The sequence below is a fragment of the Plenodomus lingam genome, assembly GCF_022343315.1.
Source record: "Plenodomus lingam strain CAN1 chromosome Unknown contig_5, whole genome shotgun sequence".
NCBI lineage: Eukaryota > Fungi > Ascomycota > Dothideomycetes > Pleosporales > Leptosphaeriaceae > Plenodomus > Plenodomus lingam.
In genome coordinates, this window is record NW_027093957.1 from 1,086,639 (window position 1) to 1,112,917 (window position 26,279).

The 26,279-nt window shown below is 50.8% G+C and overlaps 15 protein-coding genes across 15 annotated transcripts; 10 read left to right on the top strand and 5 right to left on the bottom strand.

Moving 5' to 3' along the window:
• Positions 1 to 215: 215 nt before the first annotated feature.
• On the top strand, positions 216 to 1,519 carry IAQ61_009011 (uncharacterized protein). Its single transcript, XM_003836617.2, has 4 exons — positions 216 to 506; positions 593 to 745; positions 816 to 884; positions 941 to 1,519. Exons 1-4 carry the CDS (start codon positions 362 to 364, stop codon positions 1,264 to 1,266), a joined length of 693 nt encoding a protein of 230 aa, XP_003836665.1. The 5' UTR covers positions 216 to 361; the 3' UTR covers positions 1,267 to 1,519.
• Positions 1,520 to 1,941: 422 nt separating this feature from the next.
• IAQ61_009012 (uncharacterized protein) lies at positions 1,942 to 3,013 on the bottom strand (the record flags this gene model as incomplete). The annotated part of the gene is made up of 6 exons (XM_066098219.1): positions 1,942 to 1,984; positions 2,043 to 2,193; positions 2,255 to 2,346; positions 2,693 to 2,784; positions 2,848 to 2,914; positions 2,967 to 3,013. 6 exons carry the CDS (start codon positions 3,011 to 3,013, stop codon positions 1,942 to 1,944), a joined length of 492 nt encoding a protein of 163 aa, XP_065951858.1.
• Positions 3,012 to 3,717, top strand: IAQ61_009013 (uncharacterized protein; the record flags this gene model as incomplete). Its single annotated transcript, XM_003836618.1, has 2 exons — positions 3,012 to 3,108; positions 3,332 to 3,717. 2 exons carry the CDS (start codon positions 3,012 to 3,014, stop codon positions 3,715 to 3,717), a joined length of 483 nt encoding a protein of 160 aa, XP_003836666.1.
• Positions 3,718 to 4,639: 922 nt separating this feature from the next.
• On the top strand, positions 4,640 to 4,873 carry IAQ61_009014 (uncharacterized protein; the record flags this gene model as incomplete). Its single annotated transcript, XM_066098220.1, has 1 exon — positions 4,640 to 4,873. The coding sequence occupies one exon, from the start codon at positions 4,640 to 4,642 to the stop codon at positions 4,871 to 4,873; it is 234 nt and encodes a 77-aa protein (XP_065951859.1).
• A 322-nt stretch (positions 4,874 to 5,195) lies between these two features.
• IAQ61_009015 (uncharacterized protein) lies at positions 5,196 to 5,792 on the bottom strand (the record flags this gene model as incomplete). The annotated part of the gene is made up of 3 exons (XM_003836620.1): positions 5,196 to 5,368; positions 5,462 to 5,663; positions 5,712 to 5,792. 3 exons carry the CDS (start codon positions 5,790 to 5,792, stop codon positions 5,196 to 5,198), a joined length of 456 nt encoding a protein of 151 aa, XP_003836668.1.
• A 2,443-nt stretch (positions 5,793 to 8,235) lies between these two features.
• On the top strand, positions 8,236 to 9,161 carry IAQ61_009016 (uncharacterized protein; the record flags this gene model as incomplete). The annotated part of the gene is given in 6 exon segments (XM_066098221.1): positions 8,236 to 8,394; positions 8,413 to 8,499; positions 8,527 to 8,619; positions 8,676 to 8,732; positions 8,936 to 9,060; positions 9,101 to 9,161. Coding segments are annotated over 6 exon segments (582 nt in total), but the record flags the coding sequence as incomplete, so codon positions are not given.
• Positions 9,162 to 10,431: 1,270 nt separating this feature from the next.
• IAQ61_009017 (uncharacterized protein) lies at positions 10,432 to 12,408 on the bottom strand. The gene is made up of 3 exons (XM_003836623.2): positions 12,274 to 12,408; positions 11,543 to 12,209; positions 10,432 to 11,490 (listed from the first exon to the last, which is right to left on the bottom strand). Exons 2-3 carry the CDS (start codon positions 11,828 to 11,830, stop codon positions 10,756 to 10,758), a joined length of 1,023 nt encoding a protein of 340 aa, XP_003836671.1. The 5' UTR covers positions 11,831 to 12,209; positions 12,274 to 12,408; the 3' UTR covers positions 10,432 to 10,755.
• A 1,833-nt stretch (positions 12,409 to 14,241) lies between these two features.
• IAQ61_009018 (uncharacterized protein) lies at positions 14,242 to 15,840 on the bottom strand (the record flags this gene model as incomplete). The annotated part of the gene is made up of 1 exon (XM_003836625.1): positions 14,242 to 15,840. One exon carries the CDS (start codon positions 15,838 to 15,840, stop codon positions 14,242 to 14,244), a length of 1,599 nt encoding a protein of 532 aa, XP_003836673.1.
• A 154-nt stretch (positions 15,841 to 15,994) lies between these two features.
• Positions 15,995 to 16,587, top strand: CYP1 (heme binding; the record flags this gene model as incomplete). The annotated part of the gene is made up of 2 exons (XM_003836626.2): positions 15,995 to 16,071; positions 16,120 to 16,587. The coding sequence occupies exons 1-2, from the start codon at positions 16,039 to 16,041 to the stop codon at positions 16,585 to 16,587; spliced, it is 501 nt and encodes a 166-aa protein (XP_003836674.1). The 5' UTR covers positions 15,995 to 16,038.
• A 642-nt stretch (positions 16,588 to 17,229) lies between these two features.
• Positions 17,230 to 18,875, top strand: IAQ61_009020 (uncharacterized protein; the record flags this gene model as incomplete). The annotated part of the gene is made up of 4 exons (XM_003836627.2): positions 17,230 to 17,804; positions 17,858 to 18,093; positions 18,142 to 18,530; positions 18,581 to 18,875. The coding sequence occupies 4 exons, from the start codon at positions 17,230 to 17,232 to the stop codon at positions 18,788 to 18,790; spliced, it is 1,410 nt and encodes a 469-aa protein (XP_003836675.2). The 3' UTR covers positions 18,791 to 18,875.
• Positions 18,876 to 19,680: 805 nt separating this feature from the next.
• IAQ61_009021 (uncharacterized protein) lies at positions 19,681 to 20,391 on the top strand (the record flags this gene model as incomplete). The annotated part of the gene is made up of 1 exon (XM_066098222.1): positions 19,681 to 20,391. One exon carries the CDS (start codon positions 19,681 to 19,683, stop codon positions 20,389 to 20,391), a length of 711 nt encoding a protein of 236 aa, XP_065951861.1.
• Positions 20,392 to 20,586: 195 nt separating this feature from the next.
• IAQ61_009022 (uncharacterized protein) lies at positions 20,587 to 21,817 on the bottom strand (the record flags this gene model as incomplete). The annotated part of the gene is made up of 2 exons (XM_003836629.2): positions 20,587 to 21,515; positions 21,652 to 21,817. 2 exons carry the CDS (start codon positions 21,815 to 21,817, stop codon positions 20,587 to 20,589), a joined length of 1,095 nt encoding a protein of 364 aa, XP_003836677.2.
• A 901-nt stretch (positions 21,818 to 22,718) lies between these two features.
• Positions 22,719 to 24,316, top strand: IAQ61_009023 (uncharacterized protein; the record flags this gene model as incomplete). The annotated part of the gene is made up of 6 exons (XM_066098223.1): positions 22,719 to 22,762; positions 22,822 to 22,840; positions 22,973 to 22,981; positions 23,167 to 23,193; positions 23,252 to 23,739; positions 23,788 to 24,316. 6 exons carry the CDS (start codon positions 22,719 to 22,721, stop codon positions 24,314 to 24,316), a joined length of 1,116 nt encoding a protein of 371 aa, XP_065951862.1.
• Positions 24,317 to 24,573: 257 nt separating this feature from the next.
• Positions 24,574 to 25,077, top strand: IAQ61_009024 (uncharacterized protein; the record flags this gene model as incomplete). Its single annotated transcript, XM_066098224.1, has 1 exon — positions 24,574 to 25,077. The coding sequence occupies one exon, from the start codon at positions 24,574 to 24,576 to the stop codon at positions 25,075 to 25,077; it is 504 nt and encodes a 167-aa protein (XP_065951863.1).
• A 315-nt stretch (positions 25,078 to 25,392) lies between these two features.
• On the top strand, positions 25,393 to 26,251 carry IAQ61_009025 (uncharacterized protein; the record flags this gene model as incomplete). The annotated part of the gene is made up of 3 exons (XM_066098225.1): positions 25,393 to 25,468; positions 25,518 to 25,581; positions 25,636 to 26,251. The coding sequence occupies 3 exons, from the start codon at positions 25,393 to 25,395 to the stop codon at positions 26,249 to 26,251; spliced, it is 756 nt and encodes a 251-aa protein (XP_065951864.1).
• Positions 26,252 to 26,279: the final 28 nt, after the last annotated feature.

Here is a 26,279-nt window from a genome sequence, read left to right on the forward strand (position 1 = left end):
GACTTGCGCAAGGGGAGTCTGCAGCCCAATGGGTGGTTCCATAACTGGCATGTGATATGGTATGGTAATCATGTCCTGACTCGCAACAACGAACTACTCCAGGAACGGGTGGTGACGGAATAGCGTAGGCCGACTAACAAGTCTTGGCGCGTGCCATGCACTCGGCCATTTTGTGCTCCTCCAAACGACGCGGGACAATGGAGTGAACGTACCTACAACCACAACAACCAACCAACCGCCCATGCGCTCGCCATGCTGAATCTCCCGACCCAAATCTCACCTTACCGCTGATCACAACTCCCCCCCCCGTCCACCACCTCTTTTTCTTACCTACCCACGCGAAACAAAATAGCTCCCCGCCATGTCCTTCCACGCGAACCAACCCCACGGCGGCGGTCCCCCGAACATGGCGCAGAACTTCAATGCCATGCTCCAACGCTCCATGCAGGATCCAGGGCAATTAGAAGCGCCGATGGATATCCCCGGCCGACCAAATTCTTCCATTGGTACGCGCCGACTCGTCTGGCTGACTGGCTGGCTGTCTGCCTGTCTGCAACAATCGGAGCATATCCGCTGACTGAATGGAATACAGGATACGGAGGGGTGTACAGCGCGACTCCACCACCACAGCATGGACCTAATGTTCTAGGCGGTGCACGGGGACCGCCTCCCCAGCAAATACTCCCTTTGGATTTACCTCCACAAGCATTCTTGACCTCGGCGATGCTCTTGGACATGGTTGATAGTACGGCGCACACCCAGGCCACGATTCGCACATACAACAACAGATGCTAACACCACCACCACCTTTGTAGAAAAAGTCGACATTCTCCTCCGCGACGAGAAAGAATACATTGGTATCCTACGCTCATACGATCAATTCGGTACATACACCCACACAGTATTCCACGCTTCAGCCCGCTAACCCCCCCACCCACAGCCAACCTCGTCCTCACAGAGTGCTACGAGCGCATAGCCGCCCGCAACCCCGATGCCACGCCCTCGTCCGACCCCTCGATACCGCGCTGGCTCATCCACGACGTCAAACTACCCGGCATCATGACGATACGAGGGGAAAACGTGACGATTTGCGCAACCGTCGATTTAGACCGCGAAGAGAGCCCCCGCGGCGCAACCTTTGCAGACGTAGATCAAGTCCGCACCCTGGCCGCGAGCCAAAAGGCAGAGAAGAAAGAGACGGACGGCCGAAAGGCAAAGGTGTTGCGTCAGGCTGGTATCGAGCCTGGGTTTGGAATGCAGGCATAACGTTATAATTTGTCCTCCTTTCGCACGTAAGAAAAGCCCGTGCGCAACTGTGAGAACGACGGGCAAGAAACCCCCCCCCCACCTTCTCCTCTCCTACTAAAGCACACGTCGGACGAATGATGGCCAGACTCTGACATGAGTCTGACACCATAAGATGGGGATTTCTTCGCTAGGCAAGGGAGAGAGCGAGGTGAGGTTTAGTGGCGGCGAAACAAGCAAGATAGATGATAAGATTTAGTTTCGGGGGACTTTTGGGGGGGGGGGGGGATGGGAGGAGGAGGGGGGAAGGCTTTGGGGCTTGTCATGATGACTATGATACCAGGACATTTGTAGTGTCCAAATCTGCAGATCGAACAAATGATAAAAACTTCGATATCTCCCCATAGCAAAGAAACAAACATCGTGTTGACATATATATCATATTGAGGGGGCGAGAACAAGTCTGTTGACGTAATGACACGAGTTCTGTGCTTCATCACCAAGATGGAGGCATAAATATACACCCATCCACCTAGGTCGAGAGGACATGCTAGGATGAGATGGACAGAAGGTCTTGGGGTTTTCCTATATACGCGGTGAGGGTTGCCAGCGCAGTTACAAAGACATTTAATAGATTGGATGCTGCGCCATGTTCCATCACACATGCGAGGATGAACAAGAGCGCGGGCTAGGAATTTAGGACATGAGACACACGACCGAAATACAATGTATGAATGGGCTGGGTGTTGTTGTGAATCAGGACTAAGGCATCAATGCATGCTGGAATTCTATCTTACTTGGTGTTGCAATTGAAAAGGGGGGCTAAAGTGGACACTTCGAACCCTCTAAGAATCAAGATGGTCCTGTACTGTTTTGCCAGAGGATCAGGTGTGGTAGACAGTAGAGTTCGCCGCACGGTGAGGAGGTGCCTCATGTTTTTGGGCGAGGCTGCTCACAGTGTCAGCTCATGCGATTACTATGCATCTGTGTCCAACCAAGAGAGGTGTACCTTCATCGCACGTTTTGTATCGAGGCCTTCTTTTGTGTGGTAGATGCGCCTCGTGTGTCTTGTGTATTGCCTGGGAGGACTGTGTACAGCAGCTGCCAGTGTTACAGCATTCACCCATGCATTGTGATGGGAGTTGCGGCGGAGTGTAAAGCAATATCGTAGTGGTAAGCGTCCGTTGATTTACGTTGTGTGTGCACGTTTAGAGCCTAGGTCAACCCAAGATCATGGTGCTGCCGAGGGCCGTTCAGAGTGCAGCCCTTCGTCTCGATGGCATGCTCTCGTCTACCTCTCGCGGTACAATATGTTTGAATATGTATGTATGGGTAGGTAACGAATCCAATGCGGAGACGAGTGTGGATTTCGCCGGCGTCTGAGCCCCTTCGAAGGCTTGGTTAAGGCCACATTTGCGTTGCATGAATGGTGTATCGATGGACGGACGGGTGTTGTGTAGCCATGAGCGTGATGGCTGTAGACTTCGGTGTGCTCTCAGCGGCGGAAGTAAGTCCGTGGGGTGGAAATGCAGTTGGTTGCTAGACTCTCCGTCAGAAACTTCGGAACTGGCCGATATACCCAGTGCCAGCAGGACTTCCCACCGTCACACGAAGCGCCTTGAGATGTGTGGTATACAAACCCTCACTATCCTGATCTCTGCCAAGTCTCCTTTTTATGTCGTTAATGGCAGTCAAAGCACGGCGTCACTAGCCCAGTCTACCTATTAGGAAGTCTTGCCAGGCTGGCATTGGACACCACTTCCGCCATGTTCAGTTCGAGCACAGCTGATGATGCTCACGGCTGCCTATGGCGGCACAGCTGGACATGGACACAGAGGCCCATCGAAGGCGTCGATGGGCATGGTGAGATTACTCTCCCAGCTTGCGGCTAGGGCCCGCTGCCCACGGTACATCCTTGCAACTAGTCCGCGTGAATGGCGGCAAGCACATTGTGGGCCCTCCAACAAACACGAACGCACCCCCAAGTGACTGTCGACGTGCAGTGAGACTGCCAATATACACGGCCGGTTTGAGAGGGGCCCCCCTGGGCTCTTTGGAGACATAGTGTTGCACTCCTAGATCCCAGCAAGGCGTAGTCGGAGAGAGAGGGAGGGAAGGAGAGAGAGAGAGATCCGAGCGAGCACGACACAACGACGGCATCAAGCAGAGGAGCAACGTACCTCCAATCTGGGAATGGCAGACATGCTCAAGATGGGAGCCAGTCAGCATGTCTCGTCCTCATCGGTAAGCACTCCAACCACGATGCGTTGGCAGGGTGCTCGAGGGATCCGGGCCGGGAAAGCGTTTTCACTTGAAGACATGCTGCATGTACAGGAAAGGATGTCGTTGTGGATGGGGGCGGGGAACAAGGATGAGGATGAGGATGAGGATGAGGATGAGGATGAGGACAAGGACAAGGACAAGGATAAGACGGAGACGGAGGCGGAGACTGGGAATGAAAGGGAAGAGTGAATGAGGGCAGCGTGTTTACCTCTGGGGGCGAACGGTGTGCGGTTGTGGCTGCCCTCGACATGGATATGGCAAGAACTAAGCAGCTAGGGTACCAGTCTTTGAACACTCTGAGGACGACCAACTTCAAACGCTGCACTCCCGCCTCTCACCCTTCCATCCTCCCTTTGTCTTTCACACCATTCGACTACTCCCTCACAGTCCAATCCCATGTCGCCAATTCACGTCTGTGAGGCATGTCCGTGTGCCTATGGTGTTACATGGCAGTATATGGCTGTGTACCGTATGGCTTGTGTCCATCTCAGGCCGCCGTTCTGCCCGCGCGGCTGACTCTCCCGTACTAGCTCTACCTCCGCATACACATGCACACACACACACACACACACACACACACACACATACACATACACACATTTCCTCTCTCCCTCCCTCCCTCCCTCTCTCTCTCTCTCTCTCTCTCTCTTTCTTTCATCTCTTTTCATTCCCAGTCTGCTTCTCTGTGAGTCTCATTCCATGACTCTCCCCATAGTAGTCATTGAGACCCACAGTTCGACTGGCCTGCGCCGCTCTCTATTGATGACTCGTGGACAAGCAAGTTCACCATGACGACAAGGTTCGACGTTCCATATACATGTACATGTATTCGAAAGCCCGCACAACATCAGTGAAACGGATGCGCCACCTCGTTCGGCTGGTGCTGAGGGGGTGGTCCTTACGCAAAAGACGGACCATCACATCTGCCATTTCGTCGTGGGGAAGCAGTAATTATTTCGTATGGCTAGTCGATTGTAGCAGTGTTGAATGACGGAAGTACATGGTGCTCACCTCACAGAACTGCAGGACGGTCATACTGGTTCCTTTTACCCCATCTCTGGAGGCCTACCGACGTTGTTCTAGCATCTAGACACAAAGGCAACACTGCAACATGGTCCTCCACGAGCCATCGACGCTGCCAATTCTCCTTCGTACGCGAAATGAGGTGACCGTGCCAAGGCATGGTCCAGCAACCTTTTCATACACAGAAGCAGCGAGTTGGGACGGGCCGTCAGCCATGCAAGACATTGACAACAGCGACAGAAGTCGAAGATATGCAGGGATTGTATACAAAAGTTCCTCGGAACATCTCGGCTACATGCTGAGCCTCCGTACACTGCATTAGCATGGCCCTGCATCGTGTAACCTCTGTAGCTCAGGTCGCTCTTTCATCTTTGTCTCCTCGACATGACCATCTCTGGTCATCATCCTCTGGCTGACGGTCGTGTACGACTGCGGCGAGAGCGCAGCCGGTCAAGACGATGTATAGCTCTTCCGCTGCACCTCGCTGAGTGTACTGTGTATCTCACGCTGTGTGCATGCTTGCCGCTATACCTTGCGTTCCTGGGTATTGGTCTCGACGCTGCAATGATGAATCGAGACATGGACAGCTTAGCCGCCGAACGCGTTGTGTAAAAAGACAGGAATCCTCCCAAAAGATTATAGACCTATACATCCCGTATTGGGTCGTATGGGCGCGTCTCGCTAGGCGAATATTCCGAACGTTGTGGGCTTGACGATTGCAAGCTGCCATCCGACTGAATCTGGCTTGTCTGTACTTGTATTGGCGATCCCGACCCCGAGTTTGCAACGGGCATACCCTGCAGCATACTCCCTGCCTCTGCACGACGAAGAGTCAGCTAACGGTCCAAACAGAGAGCACACGAACACCAGTCTGTCGCGCATTGCACGAGCCCTGCACATCTGCACATACCGTATTTCCGCTGAATGTCTCGCAGGAGCTGGGACACTCGCCATTTCAGAATGATCATTTCCACGGCCGGGATCCCTTCTGCGCGTAGTCGAGCATTGATCCTCTCCAGCATTTGTTCCTTCTCGTTCGCAGGTATCAGTATCCATCTTTTCCAGTCTGGGTGCGCCTCTGCGAGCTGCCTAGCCTCGTCCTTCGTGATGAACTTGATCGGTTAGCCGAGAGTGTCTTCAGCGTCGCGCTTGAGACGTACATAGAAGCGGTCCCATTGCTCTTGGCTGTGATTTGCGGCAGTCCGGGCCTCCTGAACGGTTGCATTGATCCGAATACTCATCTTGTAGGGCGGCCGGTGAAGAAGGACAATAAGGGTAGGAAGCTTCCCAGGCTCTGGAACTACGAGATGCAAGAGAAGTTCGAGAATTTAGGGCACCGCGGTCCTACCCCCCGCTTCCGCCTAGCCTTGGCGTATATTTGTTTTCGAAGAGGCTGAGGTGAGGGACACTGACGGAGTTCGCAGGGCTCGGGCCAGAGAATCGGCGGTGGCTGAAATGCTTGTGCGTCATGTTTGGATGATTGCCATTGGTAGAATGCTCGATAGGTAAGAACAGTAATTTTATGTGTCTATTGCTTTTCTGATTTTCTCATGCAAGATGTTGCTTCTCGCGTCATATTGCCCTGGCAGTAAACCCAGAAATGACTTTTGTCAGCTTTCGCTGTTGAACTTCATGCTGTGCACCCAAACTCGACCGTCTCAGCACGGACAGATCGGTATTCGTCGGCAGCACCACCTTGCCAGTCCGCGCAGCAGATGGATTTGCTTTTGTCTGGCAAACACTGATTGTTTTGCTGCTTGTAGCACAACCCAAAAAAGGGGTGGGGGAGGGTATCGTCCCTTGGGCAGCAGACCGGGTGAAGAACAATGCGATCACGGCTCGTCTCGCCCGATCAACACGAAAGCGCTTCAGGAGTTGATGCCGGATCCTTGCCAGGTGCTCACTAGTGGGATCCTGGTGTGAAGACGGAGTTTTGGTACTGCATACGGCCGCTACCTGGTCGATCAGCCGTGCGCCTGGGCCTGGGGACACTCACTGTCTTCCAGCCCCCCATCCCCCCGGCCCGATCCTCAACGTGCAGCACGTTCAAGGACCATCCTGGTGAACGGGGCGCACTGCAGGTAAGCACATGCAACACAAGAACGCTTTTGATTCTCATCCACCTGTCCCACTATATAGGGGTCTTCTCTTGTGCTTTTGATCTCAAGACTTTCTTCTGTATGTCTTGTCTTGCTTCCTTGCTTTACCTGGTGCAACATCCTGCATTAATTGCTCGTTGAATACTATTGGAGCGTAGGTATTCGGTGCGACCTCGGTTCATTACTCGCCATTAAGCAAGAGGCCAACTGTTTTCCTATGTATCGTCAGTTTCATGCCTGTCTGCTCAGTGCTCTCCATGTCGCGCCATGCGTCCTGGGCAATGGAAAGAGCTCCTGTTAACAGTAGACATATGGCCAACAAATGCAACCCTATCTCTGCTGTTGACCGGTGGCATTGTTACCACAGCTGCCAAGTGTTACACAGGCTCATCACGATGCCCTATCAGAATGGTGCGCGTTGCACAGCATCAAAAGCGTGCGTGGTGCTGCGTGAATGGTAGCCAACTGCATCATCGGAGCCGATACCCACCTGTCTTCCTCAGACCGAATCGGAATACAGCCATAGCTTTGCACGTCAGACGCACTCACGGAGATATGTGTTACGTTCTAGACGTGTAGAGTGTGAGCTTCGAACATTCTTCAACCTGTCTTCTTCGCTCCGAAGCCTCCGATTTATGCAGCCTTACCGAAGGAGTTCCCCTTCGAAGTGTACTACTTACTGTGGGATCTATTGATAGCTGACTCGCTATTAGTACTTAGGCATGGCAAGCTTTTGTGTTCCTGGTGCCCGTTCGTTATTCCAGGTTAGCAAAGTATCTGCAGTGTGATGTCGCTTCAAGTTGTCGAAATTATTGCAAAAGAGATCAGGATGATCAAGTCGAAGAAGCATGTGACGATGGTGATGGTCACAGCAGGATTGCATGGATGTTAGCGACCTATGCCCATCCAGCCCGGTAATCCCGCGAAAAACTCCCAATTTCTGAAAAAAAAAAAAAGGAACGTGGAATGTCTGAAATTGCGCGGTACAGCGGGGCGGGGTTGCGAAAGTCCTTTTCTTCCTATGAACTATATTAAGATGAAGGCCCACTCAATGAGGAATGGTCATACGCATACTTTTTCCACATAGCGGAGCTTTGTACTCTCGGTACGATCAATCTATCTCGGTAGAAGGGACGGGACGTTCAAGCTTTTCGCAAAAGATTGTACGGTTTCGCCTTGCCTGCCAAATGGAGTGGTTCGGTGCGATCCGAGAGCCAGTATACACCGACTGGTACCGCGGTATCCCGGAAAAGAACCATATTAGCGGAGTATATACATGCGCCACGAGGTCCGGCAAACTGTTTGTGGTTGACATAAAAAGTACCTACCGACAGCCACCTGCTTCGAGACTTGTTGTGTGACGTCCGACAATCAGTCTGTAACTCTCAAAAGTGTCTATCAGGTCTAGTACCGGTATATTACCACCCGGCAAAAGGTCCAAGCTTGGCGTACCGGTACTAAAAAGTAATGTGTCGTACGGAAGCATACGAAGAATCTTCTCCCATTCTGAAGAATTGAGGGCCTGGGTGTCGGTAGGGATAGATTGCCTTTTCTTCCCGCATGCTGTCATCCGGATACACAGTAGGTAAGCGCTCGGGAAAACATGCACCGAAATACGTGCGAGAACCGACAACATTTCTATCCGTTCAAGAGCCAGCCAGCGCATGGACACGACTTGAATATCGACTTTCCAATCGCGAATAGACACGATGGCCCCCGGCATGCCGACACAATGGATCGGCATGTACGTCAGAGTACATAGATACACCTACGGTGGCCTGGGCGTGGTCTCTGGGAGAGAAACAGCCTGTTTGTACCTGTTGCATTCCCGGGCTCCACGTCAAATCTTGTCAGAAATAGTCTCCATCGAGATTAGCACGCAGCGGCCTACTATAATGCGTCCACACGAGCTCCGGTGTCGCTCAGTCGAAACTCCTCTGGCGGACACGTCAAGAACACAATAGTCCAGGTATGTGTTGTAATGCACTCAAATCTCCATGACCGACTCCTCGGACGTGTCTCTAGCCGCACAATACGCACGAAATGCCGACTAAACAAGGTCGCGATCTGGCATTCGACCAGGTAAGTAGATTCCAATGCCCGCTGCAGATCCATAGCCAAGGTCACCGTCCGATTGCAGACCCATGGTCTGTGGACCGCATGTCCTGGCGTCGAAAGTTTACTACGAGTCATGGGCAGTAACCTCTGCGGCTCTGCCTAACCTACCTACATGATCTTCAAGTCTTCTGACGCTAAGCCCCTGACTTGGAGACGCATACCCGCAGGGTCACGTTGGTGCTTATCATGTTGATCGAAGGGTGACAGCACATAAAGCACACCGACTTGGAGGAAGTGACGTTCCGAAGAAAAAGTTTGACCCCCCACGCGGAGTGGAAAAGTTAATCCGTCGGTAAGCACTCGTCAAGGCTTATTAACGCTCCATTGTGTAGAGGTCATGGTGTACTTACTGTCATTTATGTCACTGCAGAGGTACTCTATTCTGCCGGCTAAAGAATAGGCTCAAAACTTGTCATCTTCCTTCATCAAGCAGTTCATGCGCCGCTTTTGCAAACTTCTTCAAAAGTAGTCGAGATGAAATCGAGTAAAACTGTGAGGAAGGATTCTTGCTTACTGTCTTACTCACGATCTACACTCACTCTCGGCATCAAAAGGCGCAGCAATGGCTACCCAAGCCCACTTTTTAACCAGATGAGCACACCTGGATAGGCGTGGCCTGCATGACCTATGTCCAACAGGTTGCAATAGGCAGTGCATTACCCATGTGAGACATAATCGTGGCGCATGTTCGTACCTCCATGGAAGATTTTCTTGAGCTGCTGTGGTGTTCAATCGATCAATCGGTTGATCGAGGACTAGAAGGTGTAAGATACTGGTTTGAGAAATTATCTAGTTTAACTTGACTGAGTATACATTGCCGTCTTCCTGGCGCTGTTATTCAGTACCGATGGACACGAAACAGAGTGCGGAGTAAAGAATGTAATTTATTATCCTCGGCCACATTGCCCTAATATCTCGAAATTGACATATTGCACTAAAATAACTACATCACGGGCTATGGAATAACCGCCAAATAGGCCACTACCTTCATCTGACTCCCCACCTCTCAACTCCCCAGCCAAAACGAAACTAGGGAAGGCGTAGTTAAGACGCAGGTCTACTTCCAGCACCTTACTCAACCAAACGGCACACATAATCTGTAAATAAAGAAACAATCAAGACTAGAATAATAAACGTGATCACTTTGCCAGTCTATGGGCCATACAGGCCTTGGATACATACAAAAACTTGTGTTCTCTAAACTAAAATTTTCCAGGACTTCCTCGAAAAGTCGCAAAATCTTACTTGCAATCTTGCAACCTGCTTTTGGTAAAAGGTCTAAGACTGATCGTGAACGATGGATTGATTAGCGTCTACTTTGCAAACCGCTCTTTCATTTCTTTCCACGGTTTTTACAATTATTTCTTCTAATGTACTTTAGAACTAGCCTTGGGTTCAAAAGACACAGTGAAGGGCTACCCAGAGCTTACCTGTCCAACTAGTAGAGCGGTCCTGCTTAAAAATTCACTGTTGATACTTGGAGAATATCCTTTCTATGGTGTTTCTGGAATTAGTGTGTGTGTGTGTGTGTGTGTGTGTGTGTGTGTGTGTGTGTGTGTGTGTGTGTGTAAGAATCTGTAAGATTGATGCAAAGTAGAGTCTACGTACATTAACAAGGCGTAATAGGCACTGGGTTACCACTCTAAGCTCTGATTACTGCCTGTTAATACGTACCCTGAGTGAGGGCTTATGAGATGTTGAACTATTCGAAGTATTCATTGGACATGCAGACTCGGTGGTATAGTACTGTGTTTCGACTATTCGAGGAAACAAGCAGTACATGTAAGGGGCGCATGACCAACAGTGTACAGTCCAAGAGCCGAATCTACTGAACGCCACGACTATAATTTTGCTTCTATCCCATGCTGCAGCTGCTTCTGTCTCTCATGGCTCAAGGTAGTGCCCATCACATGGCCACGCTGCAGCTTCAAAGTTCATGTTGAAGCAGAGAGAAAATTCAATTCATTCAAGAGTGCATGTTCCTTCCTCATGACAATATCCTCCCACCGACCCAAAACCCCGTCATCCACAATGCACCCCACACCGGCTGCACAACAGCCCTCAGAACCGCTGGTCCAGGACACGTTCCAGAAAGCCCCCAGCCGATCCCAAAAGCAGCAGCTCCCAAAACAAACTTTGCATCTATGTCCTTGAGCGTCTTTGTCGGCAGTGAAAACTGGTTTGCAAACTTTGGCGGTGACGCGAAGCCTCGGATTTGGTTCTCGACGAGGTTGGGTAGCACGCCGAAGAGGATGATGAGTGCGAGGGAGGGGTCCCATTGGTCGAGGACGGGGAAGGATAGGAATGATGTGACTTTTGCGGGGTGTGACATCCCGGAGATGTGGAGGCCGAGGGCAAAGAGGAGGCCGGAGAAGAAATTCGTTGCTATGCGTGGAGCGGAAAGGGTATTTGTTGGGGGCGCTTTTCCGTTGTTCTCTTTTTGGGAAGGGCTTGTCAATCTCGCGACGAGACCAGGTATTGTTCGGGCGGAGAGTATGCTCAGGGCTGTGAGAACGAGAAGGGAGGCGGCGTTGGCCGGTGAAGGATAGACGGGAGTGTAGCATGGTATGTTTCCAGGACACGCTGAGGTGCGCAGTGTAGGATGAGCGAGGTGATGTGTGATGATGGCGACTGGGAAGAAGGTAACGACTGCTACTGTAGAGCGACCGCTTAGTCGTGACAATCCACAGAGCATGTGTCCGGATGTACAGCCATTCGACATCTTGGATCCGTCAGAAACTTGTAGTGCTTTGCGAAACTCGCACTAGTCTCACCTTTGTTCCCCATCCTACTATGGCACCCAGTCCAAATGTGGCAATGGCAACTTGTGGTGTCAGTGTTACGGATGGGTAGGCCGTTGCCAGTTGCGGTGCCATTGCGTGCAGTGGAATGTAACTCAGCGCCATCCCAGCGAAGAAGGCGACCAGCTCCTTTGTGGGTCCTGAGAAGATTCGACGCAGCAATCCCGAAGCCCCCAAGATATCTCCATTCTGGTAGAGGAGGTTGCTCGTTGATTGATGGAGCAAAAGTGCGCCAATAGTGGTTTCGACAGGGGTAAACATTCCTAGGCTGGATTCTCTGCCTTTGTCTCTGGAGACTCGCTATTCACGATATTGGATCTTCAAGCGTATCAAAAAATGACATGAGATCAAGGAGAAGGGAGACTTCGCCCATCCTTAAAGGGTTCGATAAGCATCTCGAATGACCGGACATAGTACCCCATTCATCTTATATGCCCTTCCGGCGTCTCCTTCAGCACACGTCGTCTACCCCAGATCAAAGTTCCTGCGTGGATGCTCACTAATGAAGTAAGTACTGTTTGGACATCAATCGGCGACCAAAACGTGTAATGATAAAGTCTGTTGAGCACGGCTATCCGACATGTCGTCAAGGCTGACTAGTGGCGTCTCGGCTAGCGGCTTAGTTCTTCGTGAACGTGGTCTGCGCGTGGAGAGTGGGTACTTTAGCGATTGTTCTTGGAATGAAAGGGAATCTTTACGCGGACCTCATCGTTCTAGTTTGCAGTATGGCTGATGTTTGATAAGCAAACTTGTAAATGTGTGACAATCAACTGGTGGAAGGTTGTTTTAGACTGGCCATTGCTCGTACGATGTTTGTGTGAAAAGGCAAACTCTCTTCGCCGATTATCATTTCGTCGGCGATTGATTTGTGTGCTATGCCGGCATTCCCCACGGAGTACTACTGTTGGTGCATGTTTGTAGCGTGGGGCGACGTCGCCGGCGGTCATGGCGCATGAAATCCCTGTCAAGTGTCTTATGATAGCGGTAGGTAAGTTATTTAATTTAGTTAGGCGTGCGAGAGCACCCGTTGAAAATAACGCGTAAACACCAAGCAACTACACACATTGACTAGCAATAGGGACTTGAATTGCTTTTACTGACGAACAGTACCGTTCTGCCCCAGAATTCTCCTCCAAAATTCTGCAATCACAAAAGTGCCCAGGCACGAAACGGGGCGCAGAGTCAGTTTAGGCTCACGATTTCCACCTCGCCGACCTGAATGAAGCCTTACCGTAAGAGCTTTTCAATTGAACACTTGAGACTATACCTATGCCCTGCCCAAGATGGGAAAATTTGTGCAACCGCATTTCGGGGTCATGCTGTGACATAATTAGAAAGGGTGTCTATGCTGGCTGAAGCCCAGGTGCGGTACTTACTCTACCGGTATAGTTACACACCATCCGTACTTGTATCCATCCCGCTTACACATGCCTGGGCATGGGTTGCTTGCCTCACAGGATCGAACACATAAATTGGCAGAACTGCCAGTACAAACGCTTAGCATTATGGCCGATGATCTTATGAAATCGATTGATGACTTACATTGAACCTATTACTACACATGCCCCCCGATCACAGTTGGAATCGCATGTAAGCGAACCTACCCAATGATTCTTTGGTGGATATGCTATTAGGAGGAGGTTGAGCAGCATAAAAAGCACTAGTACAGACTTTTAGCAAGGTAAGGGCGGTTCTAAAATCCATGACGATAGTTGTGTAGAAAGGGCAAATGAGATGCAGTTTTTGTGAACTATACTGTGTATATTCGAGGAAGAACAGTAACTGTTAGTAGATATGATAAGTCAATAACTTATATACATAAAGTCGATGTCAAGTAATACTCACCTCTTGTGAAGCCCACGGGCCGGCCGGGCCCAAAGGAACATAGAGAAGCCTTCAATGATGACATAGTCATGCAAAAATTGTCTACTTTAATCAAAGTGAAGTAAAAACTTGCCTCTTGCAACCCTCTTGAGTTCCCGTAAAGCATACATCCTAGCGCACGGTACTCATACAGTACTTTGATGGGCTGAATTATCCGCTTACCTACTGGCACAGCTCCGTACTATAGTCGACCTGCTGCGTACGATAGGTTGGTGTTGCGACTCCTAAATACAACGTAAGCACGGCATAACTACCATACATATCTGGTATTGATTTACTTGTACACACTTGCGATCTGGCAAATGCTGACTGTCCTCGGCACAACAGAATACCTAATTGTCCTAGCCATAACCTCTCAGTCATGTAAAGTGCGAGGTACCTTGATTGTTAGCAAGATCATTCTTACGAGTATGCATGTCTAGCTTAACATACGTTAGGAAGCGTAATATAGAGGGTTAGAGTGTGGTAAGGTAAGGATAAAGAACATATAAAAAAGTATGATCCCCTGCTATACGTATCCTAGCTACATGGGTATCACCTTTTGCTATTCTGTCCGGATATTAACCCAAATTGTCATTGTAAACTATCTACATTACATACACTGGGAAGATGTATTGGTAAGTTGTTAAGGGTTATCTATGCCTATATAGGAAGGGTGAGGATGATTAGTCTGGTGTGGTGAGCACAATCAAGAGCTCCTTGCAATCTTGAGGACTGAATATTGTCGGAGAAGATCCCGAGATGGCTCGAACATTCGAATAATCACACCGCAACTTACCCAACTGTCATCATCTCAACCCGTCCATCTCCAAGCTCACATTGTCTGCTCCAGAGCCGTAAACACCTCCATCTAAAATCCACTGCTCGTTATCATCATTGTCGTCTTGTACTCGTCGCCATGCCTGCTTTCTCTCGGATGACTTTTCCTTGCCTTTACTCTCATCCAGTTTGAAGGTAGGCCTGATCAAGCCTCCCAACAACGGATTTGTACTAAAAGCGCCGCTTCCTTTGGAGAGGCTCTTGTGGTAGTATGTCGTAGGCCCGGATGTCTCCTCAGCAGGTTCTTCTTCACTTTCCGGTGTTGCGGGCCGCTCGGTGGGAGCCATTCGGCGCACTAGCTTCTTGCCAGACAGATCGATACTGGCCACTACTTTGCGCTTCTCGTACTCGGGTCTGGCATTCCACTCTTGCTCACGCAGTGCCTTCTGTTGCTTCTTGAGTTGCATAGCACGCTCCTGTGGACTAGCCCACATACTCAGTCCGGCAGTCGTGGTCTCAAAGTCAGCAGCCTCATCGTGCACTTGTGTTCGCCTTGCATTCTGGGCTTGGAATGCGAGCAGCTTGTCCCTGTGCTGTTTGGCTTTTGCTAGCTTTTCATTTTCCAATTCCACATCGGATGCAGGATTAGAGGATGCTGGTGTAGTGGCTCCGGGTGTTGAGAATGGGCGTGGTGCTAAGGATACCTCAGCGCGCTTCTGACTGGCGTTGTTCGCGGCCATCTTCTCTTTTCCTCGTTCTTCCCGTAGCACGCTGACCATTGATTGGATCTCTGAGGCGCTCAGCAGTGGCGTGTTACAGAATGTGCACGGGCCGATGCCTTCTTTCACGCAGATGATCTTTCCGCAGTTTATACAGTTGGGCGCGGCCGCTAGGAGCGGATGTCGCGTTGCCATACAGTTGCACTTCCGCTTACCATTGTCTTGTGAAATCAGGCTGGGGTTTGTTTGAATCTCCAAGGTTCTGATAGCGGACTCTAGATCATTCAGAGCCGTCGATGCTCCATGCATCGGTGTGCCACCTGACAGGCTGATCTTGGTCTTAGACTTGGGCGATGAATTTCGCGACTTGGAATCTGAGATTAATTGGCCAGCAGCAGATGGAGGAAGCTTTGATTTAGGTGGAAGCGGTGAGACACTACGCGATGTCGGCGTGGCTGTTCCTGAAGAGGTAGCCGTTGTCGATATTTGCAGCGCGTCTGGCTTCTCTTGAAGGCCAAATTTTGCAGCTTTAGGTCTTGAACTTCCAGTCATATAATCCTCCTCATCTTTCTTGATGTACGCACCAGAAACGTTACCGTAGTCCTCAGGTCGCCGTGGCGGTGGCAGCTTTCCTAAGGCAGGCTTCTTTTTGCGTGCCTTGACCCGGGGCACTTCCGACAGTTGATTGAATGTAGACTGATGCGGTCCAGCAGAAGTCTTGGGTCTTCTGTTATTGAAAGATGTGATGAATTCAAGAGCTTGCGGGCTGCTTCCCAAAAGATTCTGAAGATGGTCTGCTGCCTCTGGGTTGGGCAATGACAGCGTGTAAGTGATGACTTCCTTGAGGGACTCATTATCCAACGGCAAAAGCCTCGACAATTGTGGAAGAGCCCAGGTTGTCAAATCCATTTTGATGTGTGTGGGTTGGTGTTGCTCTCAGACTTCAGCATCAAATGCTGGCCTGTGGTGGATGCATCATCATGACTCTGAACTAGTGGCTGTGGCGTCAGAGTGTGGCTGGTGAATGCGCCAGTGCCTGTGCTTGTCAGACTAGCATACGATTCACCATCACAGTTCTCAACCATAACCTCACTACATAAACGCGACATGGCAACCGACGTAGCACTCGACACCACTATTGTAAGCTTCTTCCCAGTGCAGTTAAATTCACATGACCAACACCTCTAGGGTACCATCGTGGTCGAGCTCTACAACGATCACGCGCCGAAGACATGCAAGAATTTCGCAACGCTCGCTCAGCGCAATTACTTCAACGGCCTTATATTCCACAGGATAATCCCGAACTTCATGATCCAGGGTGGCGATCCTACGGGTACTGGCAGAGGAGGTGAATCCATCTACGGCGAAAAGTTCGAAGACGAGATAACTCCGGCGCTGAAGCACACTGGTGCCGGTATTCTCAGTATGGCAAACAGCGGGCCTAATACCAATGGGAGCCAATTCTTCATTACATTAGCACCTACACCATGGCTGGATGGTAAGCATACAATATTTGGTAGAGTCAAGAGCGGGATGCAGATTGTTAAGAAGCTGGGCTTGGTCAAGACGGACAAGGAAGATCGACCTGTGGAGGACATAAAGATTATCAGGGCATATATTCCTGGGGAAGACAGCTTTGCGTTGCAGCGAACATAAGACGCGAGACTTGACAACGATCTCAGACGATGTGCTAGTCCTGTGCACTACCGGTCATTTTCGGGACACAAGACACAACTCCAAGATACTACCACTGCCATACACGCGTGTAATTACGGGTATGCGGCCAGATTGCTCGGATATGAAACGGTCTGGCAACTGGTTCGCTCCAGACACAAGCCATTGTAAACGGAGGTACCGTAGACGCAGTACCAGCGGCGGCCTTGGACGCATGTTAAGTCGAATTGGCTATGCACTGCAGACGTGATACTATGAGTTGAAAATACTCTTCAACAATGGGCCCCGCGGTTCCCTTCAGGCAAGAGTATCAGCTTGAGTCTGGCTGATGAAAAGGTTGGATGAGCTCAGGTGAGTTATGTTAGCATTGTAACCATCACAAGTAGTGATGTAGTCTCAAGTCAAGATATCTGTTCATGCGAAAATTGGCATCGATTTGTATTTCAGCGATGACATAGTTTGGTAACGGCACAATGGATACCAAGCTTATACAGTGTCAAGTTCATTCCAAAGTCCCGCTTTTCCAGGTTACCCATGTTGCTAGGCGTCGAGGTTGTAATGAGGGGCTATTGCGGATGCAGTTGATCAATTGAGGGGTAACTGATCGTCCTCATTCGGACCTAGATGCTGTCCCGTCATCATCCAAAGTTTAGTCTATGCTCCAGCAAGTCATATTTATTCCAGGTAGAGTACTTGCAACTCAAGTTATCCCCCGATCAAATCTTTGGCGCAAGACGGAAGAGGCGTATCGCAGCTTATACACACTTGACTCACCCCACCACCATTGGACACCGTCACAGCAACGACGACACCTTAGGCCAAAAAATAAAAGGAAAATATCAATCAGAAAAGGAGCTCTCGAATAGGAAAATGTCAAACACAAAGATGAAAGCAGTCCACTACGAAGGTCCACACAAGGTTTCGGTGAAGGAAATCGACCTTCCCAAGATCCAACACCCGGACGATGTGATCGTCAAAGTGACCACTGCGGCAATCTGCGGCTCAGATCTGCACATGTTCGAGGGACGCACGGCTGCAGAAAAAGGTCTTGTCTTTGGCCACGAGAACATGGGGATCGTGACCGAGACAGGCCCAGGCGTAACACTGCTCGAGAAAGGCGACAGGGTCGTACTACCTTTCAACGTGGCTTGCGGACGCTGTCAAAATGACGAGGAAGGCCGGACAGCGTTTTGTACCGGGTAGGCGGCTTGCGGTTGTGCAGATAGATGCACGTGTACTGACGTTGTGATAGCGTGAACCCGGGTTTTGCAGGAGGTGCATACGGATACGTTGCCATGGGACCGTACCAAGGTGGTCAATCACAATACCTGCGGGTCCCATTTGCAGACTTCAATGCTTTGAAGCTGCCAAAAGGCACGGAACACGAGGCGGACTTTATTTTGCTGGCTGACATCTTCCCGACCGGTTGGCATGGTCTCGTGCTTGCTGGTTTCAAGCCTGGCGAGAGCGTTGCAGTATTTGGCGCAGGTAAGCTGCTCACGAAGACACTTGTAGACAATGTTTAATTTTAGTCAGGGCCTGTTGGCTTGATGGCTGCGTACAGCGGTATCCTTCGAGGAGCAAGCAAGGTCTTTGTTGTCGACACAGTCCCCGAGCGATTAAAGCAAGCGGAAAAAATTGGATGTATACCTATTGACTTCAAGAAGAGCGATCCTGTGGAGCAAATCATCCAAATCAACAATGGCATGGTTGATCGAGCTGTAGATGCAGTGGGTTACCAGGCTGTAGACTCCTCAGGCAGCAAAGAGCAACCCAGCATCGTTCTCGAGCAATGTATAGCAGTCACACGACCGACTGGCGGCCTGGGTATACCTGGTTTGTACGTTCCAGCCGATCCGGGAGCGCCGGATGAATCGAGCAAGTCGGGCAAGATTTTAATCTCCTTTGGCAAGCTTTTCGAAAAGGTATGTTGCAATCGGAGAGTGGAAAGTTAATCGAAGATTAAAGTCAATAGGGCCTTACTGTGGGTACCGGTCAATGCAACGTCAAGGCTTACAACAGGTATCTGCGAGACATGATCATCTCCGGTAAAGCAAAACCTAGTTTCGTTGTCTCGCATGAGATTGAGATTGATGATGCGCCGACAGCGTATGAGAAGTTTGATCAAAGAATTGATGGGTATACAAAGGTGTTGATACACCCGAATGGCAAGTTGGTCGACTGAGCTTATAGCATGGGTAGTGCTTGATTATGCAAGACCCTTTCAGACTACCGTAGCGGTAGTAGCCGATAGAATGAAAACACTTTCAACGTACGCAGCTGTCTCAATAATGAACAACATGTCCTACAATCCCTTGTGTCCACCTCTTGTATATCATCACAGTCGATCCACTGAGTGAGCTCACTATCGATGTCATCCTCGTGAGAGAGTCGAAGCTGGAGAGCAATCAACAGTCGAACCCGACAAACGCATTAGAATACCTAAACCACATCACTCCTTCCCACAAAACCAAGGTACAAGCCCATATACCAGACATATACCAAACAACAATCGAAACCAGACACATCCCCATCCACACGCACTCGCCCCCAAAACCTTGACATTGCAAAACCCTCCTACCCTTTGACTTCCCGCACACTCAACCATCCACTCGCCTTGACCTTCATACTTCAATTTTAATTAACCGTCAATATTTTACCATGCCTCTGTGAAAATGCAGACAACCTGCACACCGACATGTCCTCGTTATTCCACTTGGCTCGAGCGCTGTAGCGGATCGCGGAGGCAGCGAGGGTGAAGTTGAGAGTACGGTCCTCTGCGTGCAAACGCCAACTGGGTGGGATATAAAAGGCTGTCCTGCCCTCTGCCGTCCACTTGCGACGATTTTTATACACGACGGGCAAGTAATCGGGAATTTTATATACTTCTACACTTATTATTGGTATATCAGACTTTGACTCTCTGCCTTTTCACACCGTATACCAGTGTACCATCTCCTCACCACAGCGTCTCCAAATCCGCTTTCACCCAACCTTTACTCGAAACCAGACACATCTCAACCATGAACCTCCTCCACCTCCTCATGGCATGTAAGTTCCCCGAGCCCCGTATCCATGCACTCCTCCGTCTCACGCCCACAAGTCCTCTTCGCCCTGCTCGCTGCAGCAAACCCCATCGCCAGCGCCGCCTCTTCCGCAGCCACTTCCACGCTCTCTCCCCGCGAAGACTTCATCGGCGCCGTGCTCCACAACAACTGCGGTTTCAACGTCTACGTCCACCAAGTCGTCGCGCAGTACGCGGGTTCGCGCATCGACGAGAAGGTCGAGTGCCGTGGTTTCAAAGTGCATACGACGATCGAGACGGTTGGGCCGTATGAGTCGTACAAGACTCCTTTGCCAGTGTACAGGGATACTTGTGGACATTCGAGTATGTATTCTTTCGTGTTTGTTGGATTGGTTGCGTGTTTTGTGCGCTGGTTTGCGGTCATGTTTTCACTCCTTCCTCATCACACACCTCCCAACGACGCCACAAAGAATCTTACTAACATCTCCCCTCCCTCGCATAAAGTCAAGGTCTCCCGTGTCCCCAATGGCAAAGTATACCAGTACGAATTCAACTGGTCGCTCGAAGACGGCCGGATATGGTACAACCTTAGCCACAACGACGCTAATCCCTTCACCGATGTCGCGAGGCAGATTGGCGGCCCAAAAGGTAGTAGTTGCCAGTACAGGCGCTGCCACCCGGGAAACAACGGCGAAGCTTGTGACGATCCACTTCTGGGGGATTGTGGGGAGGTGGGCACTTTGGTGGCTTATTTGTGTTAGGCGGGGGAAAAGACACAGATGACAGTGGTGAGGGATGTGTAAAGAGTGGGCGCCAGATTGAGAAAAGACGATAGATTGTACAATAGACATGCTCAAGAATAGAGGGGAAATATGCAGGCCGGAATTGGATAGGAATAGAAAGTATACCATCTGCAGATATTCCTGGGTGTCTTGTAGAGTTCACTCGCCTGCCGTCTACTTGCCACCACCAACTTCGACGAGTATTTTGACCTGATTATCCTTGTCGTGAATCAAGCTCTTGAATCCTTTCTCCTCCACTTCTGTTAATCTGATGCGCTGCGTAATCATGTCTGCTGGCTTCATACTGCCCTCGCTCAGCGCATTGATGACTTCTTGAAAGTCGCCCACCTCGTACGTCGCCACGCCGAGATAGGTGCGCTCCTTGAAATTGAAGTCATTCGTATAGATTGTGCACGGCTTCTCCCAGATGGCAATATTGACGATACACCCGCGTGCTCGTGTAGCGTGGACAGCTTTGGTGAGCGCTGCTTGCACGCCTGCACAGTCGTAGACGATATGCACGCCTTTATTCGATGTGAGCTCTTTGCAACGTTTTGCGACGTCGTCTTTGGCGGGGTCAATGATGTAGTCGGCGCCAAACTTCTTTGCAAAGTCTTGTCGCCGCCGCGAGACCTCGGATACAATAATCTTATCGCAACCCTTTGCTTTGAGCGCCAGGATAGTCGATATACCGATTGGGCCACCACCGAGAATCAGAGCAACGTTGCCAGGCTTGAAGGGGCTGATTTTGACGGCGTGCCAGCCAACTGCCAGGGGCTCGACCAGGGCACCAATCTCCAGAGGAACGTTGTCTGGGAGGTGATACAAGGTTGAGACGGGGACAACGATGTGGTCTGCTAAACCGCCGCCCCAGCCCGAAAGACCGATGAAGCCGTTTTGCCAGCAGCAGTTTTGGAGGCCTTCCTCACAGGCTGCGCAAGTGCCGTCGTAGATGATGGGTTGGATTACGACGCGATCGCCTGGCTTGTAGCCGGTAACGCCTTCGCCTACTTCTTCGACGATGCCTGAGAACTCATGGCCAAAGGTCAATGGGATCGTTTCTCCTGTAATCGGGTGGGGAGTCGTTGGACACAGATTTGGGCCTAGATGTTGACACATGGGGTTAGTTCGCGATCACATACAGACTGTACATTCAGGTGACTTGCCGCCGAGATACTCGTGCAAGTCTGTCTTGAAGTCAATGAAGGTTCTATTGGTGGATTCGAGGTGATATCCAACCTGTTCCACAGATGCCAACCCAGGCAGGCTTGACCTTGACCTGCCCCTTCCTGACCTGCGGGATCGGTATCTTCTCGAAACGGAGGTCATGCTGGCCATGGAATCGCAGCGCATCCATAACACCCTCACCAGGAGGAGGCGGTTGGTAGGTCTCGTCTGATGTCATCTTGGACTGTGTGTTTCCGCACTTCGATACCTACCTACCTATATCCAATAGCCGACTCTTGGAATTGAGACGGGTCAGGTCGGACGTGCAGTGTGAAATCAGGATGGAGGGAGAGAATGGCGCAAGTCATGGCATCGGAGGTGTTTAGCCATGCGGGCTATCTTCTGCCATTGCATGCAATTCACAGGTACGGAGGGGGTGATGGACAAACTACTTTGTCTGTGAGATGGCGGTATGCCTTAAAGGGGAAGCCTCGAGTGGACGACCCCGCAACGTCAACTGCGGGGTACCGGTAACTACCGGTAGGGAGGCGGTTTCCACTTGTCGTCAGCCACAGGCGCCACTCGAGGCAGCTGGATGACGGACAGAAATCCAGGCCACCTTTTGCTCACTCAAACGCTTTGGGGGACAAAGATGACATCGGCAAGCCCATTCCACATTCACTCTAGCCTAAGCGACTCGGAAACCTCCATCGTCATCCTTTCTCTCCGATCGGAACAAGTGTCGGAATCGCGATCCTACCAGATGGAGAAGATGCTATCGTCGACGTCCAGCCTTCTTGCCTTGGACCAGCCTGAAAGCCAGCCTGAAAGCTGAGACGTTTCCGTTCTGCCGCTTCTAGCAGCTCTCCCATAGACAAGACTTGTCAGGAATAAGCCATGTGCTGCAGGGTGCGGTGCCAAGTCTACATACCATGCCTGTCTATTGTATCGTAAGCTGTACGGTACCAACTCCAAGGGAGAGAAGGGAGAGGGTTTCTGAACAGCGACATATCCAGCTGTGGAGGCTGAAAGGCCTAGACATAAACTTCAACAGCTTGCGTGGGTTTGCTGCGCTGGCACCATGGCATTTGCAATGCCCATCGTCGACCCAAAACTTGGGCTTTGGTGTCCACCGAACAATGGAGACGTCCATCGATGCCGTCAATGTCGCTGTCGTTGACGCGTAGGTGACGATGCCGAAAAAGGTACAAAGTCGCACGAGCCGACTGACAAGTGGCCCAGAGCCAATCAGACAAGCGCAGTCACTCTTCACTCATGTCGGCTGGGGACTTCTAGATCTCAGTCTTTGTGATGACGTCGGTAGAAAACTAATGAGCCGATCGATTTTTTCTTATGGAGCGCATCTTCGACTCCCGGTAACGGGACACTCTAGATATGGCAAGTAAGTGTACGTTATAGTCGCCCCTCGCCCCTCGCCCCCTTCCTATAAACAGTGACCTTGCGAAGTTCTCCTTTCGCAAAAAATCACACATAGTAAATTACCTTCAATTCCTCAATCCCGCAATCACAAATCTCGCCATGCCTTACCCAGAAACCACTGACGCGTTTGCGGTCAACGATACCAAGAACTGGAGCACCTTTAAGCGCCAGGAGGTCAGTTCAACCATGGATTCTAATTTGCTTTCCTTCCAAAATGCTAAACATCCTTCAGTTGCCCCTCAAGAAGTTCGAGGAGACCGATGTCGATATTGCCATTGACGCCTGTGGTGTCTGTGCTTCCGACGTCCATACCATCACCGGTGGATGGGGAGATGACATCCCCCTTCCTCTCTGCGTTGGCCACGAGGTGATTGGCAAAGTCGTCAGGGTCGGATCCAAAGTCACACGCGTCAAGGTTGGAGACAGAGCGGGTATTGGAGCTCAAATCGGAGCCGATCTGACCTGCGGTAACTGCAAAGCGGACCAGGAGAATTACTGCGAGAACCAAATCGACACGTACGGTGCTAAGCACACTGATGGCACCGTTGCACAGGGTGGCTACTCCAGCCACATTCGTGGCAACGAGTATTTCGTCTTCAAGATCCCAGACAATCTCGACACTGCGCTCGCAGCACCCATGTTGTGTGCGGGTTTGACCACATATTCTCCTCTCAAGAGGTTGGGAGCTGGTCCCGGCAAAAAGGTTGCCATTGTTGGCCTGTACATACCACTGAAGCCACTATCTTAACATCAACTGACACTCAACAGTGGAGGTCTCGGCCACTTCGGTGTCCTCTGGTCGGTCGCCTTGGGCGCAGAAACCTATGTCATATCACACAGTGCCTCCAAAAAGAATGATGCGATGAAAATGGGCGCAAAGGACTTCATCGTCACCAACGAGAAGGGCTGGAACGAAAAGCACAAATTCAAGTTTGACTTTATCATCAACACGGCCGATGCTACTGACAAGTTTGATCTGTCAGCGTACTTCTCTACGCTCAAGGTCGGAGGAACCTTCCACATGGTAGGCTTTCCAGACAACCCGCTTCCTGCCATGCAGGCCCAGATCTTCGCTCCCAACGGTTGCTACATGGGCGCATCCCACATTGGCAACAGGCCGGAAATGGAGGAGATGTTTGAGCTTGCATCAAAGCAAAACATCAAGTCATGGGTCCAGGAGATTCCTCTGAGCGAAGCTGGTATCAAGGAGGCAGTTGAGCGTGTCTACAAGAATGACAATGTGCGATACAGGATCACGCTTACCAAGTTTGACGATGTTTTTGGTAAGAGGGCTTAAATCAAATGCTTGATACGAGTTGTAGCGCATTACGATACCAGATGAATGAATACGGAGTTTGAACACATGTTGAATACTCATGAAATTGTGTAGCAATATGAACATCTGATGAATGTGTGTGCTCGGCTTCCCACCCCTCCTTCGAGACGCGAGTGCCCCACCAAAAAGTCGCGTCGCGTCTTCCACCCCAAACTCTCTCCAGCTCGCTGTCATCACAATTGCTGACTAGAACTCACAAACCATCCCAATCCACCAACATGCCGTCAATACCCGTACACATCGCCCTCGGCCCCAATTCCACCCAGACTACTACCAACGAGAACCCGCTGCCCACGCTCCTCCACACGCCCACCGGCCTTGCCCTCCTCGAAATCCAAGGCACAGTCCACTTTCCTCCACCGCCCGCAAACGGACCAGCGTCTACGCAAATCGGCAAACTTGTCTTCCCACTCTACAATCCTTCTATCAATGACCCCGAAGACATCAAGTGGATGAAGCGTGTGTACATTTATGTTGGTAAAGGACAGAGAATGACGGGGGAGTGTAAGAAGTTGGCGAAGCCGATTGGCGTCATGCGAAAGAGAGTTGTTGCAGCAAGGGAGAGACTGGGGGAAGATGTGGAAATGGGAGAGGGAAACGATGAGGGGGTTGGGGCTGGCAACAGGGAGGCCGAAGAAGAGTTGGAGATTGTCGAGGTGGTGAGGTATAAGATTGTGTTTTCTGCGAGGCCCGAGCCGGTCAGTGGAGTTGTGGAGGCATGATTGCGCATCCTAGAGTGACCTCGGCCATGTGGAATAAATTAAGCCTCTAAGTTAATCTGGGCGCCGATATTGTCTCCATTAAAGATACTATGAGGCCAACTTCAACCCTGGTTTCGGGTGCAGGAAGCATCGCTGGCTGATCTCGAATCACTTTAACCACTTTACGCGGCGCCACGGACCGACAATCATCTACCGCACAAACCAGATGCTGTCGCATCGATACAAGCCCAAAAAAATGACTTATAAGTCTGCACCGCCGTTTCTTGCGCGCAGTTGCATTCACGCAAATCTTTGTTCGGATCGATTCGATTCAAGATGCATTGTACCACAATCACGCTTCTGGCCTTACTTACTGGACAAAGTTCAGCCGTCATTCAAGACTGGCAGCAATGTAAGCCCCTTTCTACGCCTCGTAACTGTGGATACTGACCACCATATAGGTGGTGGAAGTAATTGGTCGGGAGAAACAACATGTGGACTCAGTGCTGGTTGTGTAAAGATCAAGTACACTATAGACCTTCCGCAATCTTGTCTAACTTATATCTAACAATATGCAAGTGACTACTACTCCCAATGTCAACCAGGTGTGACTCATGAGCCACTACCACAACCCGATCCTGAGCCTGCTGTTGAGCCGCTTGAGCCGCAACCAGCTACGACTGTCGGTTCACCAACCCCAACAAACGCGCCTTCGAGCACCGGCCCAGGGACAACTCTACAAAGCGGCTACTACTGGATCCGCGCCGTCGCCGCCCCAAACTTCCACAAATACATACAGAGCTCGCCGCTCTACTCCCCTGGCCCCGCCCTCCTTGAATCCCACACCACGGCCGCCCAACTCCAAGTCGTCTCAGGCCAACTCGTCCAACTCGTCTCGGCCCCCGGCGAGCCCGTCAAACTGCTCTACGCTGTTGTTAACGAAACCCGCGTCATCAACGACATGTCACTCGCCGTGACCTTCTCCGAAAGCAAAAACACCTACGGCACATTTGCTTTTGGCGGCGATGACCTGCAGTGGAGTGTTGCCGGTGTGAATCGCCCGAACAAGAGCGCGTGGTATGTCTGTGCTGGCCAGCGATTGTACATTAATCTGGGGAACTATGCGTACGGGACACCGACGGGGTGTGCGGACCAGACGATTCATTACTACAACGACAAGTCTGCAAACGGCTAGAGAGTACGGTATGCACGCAGCGAATAGA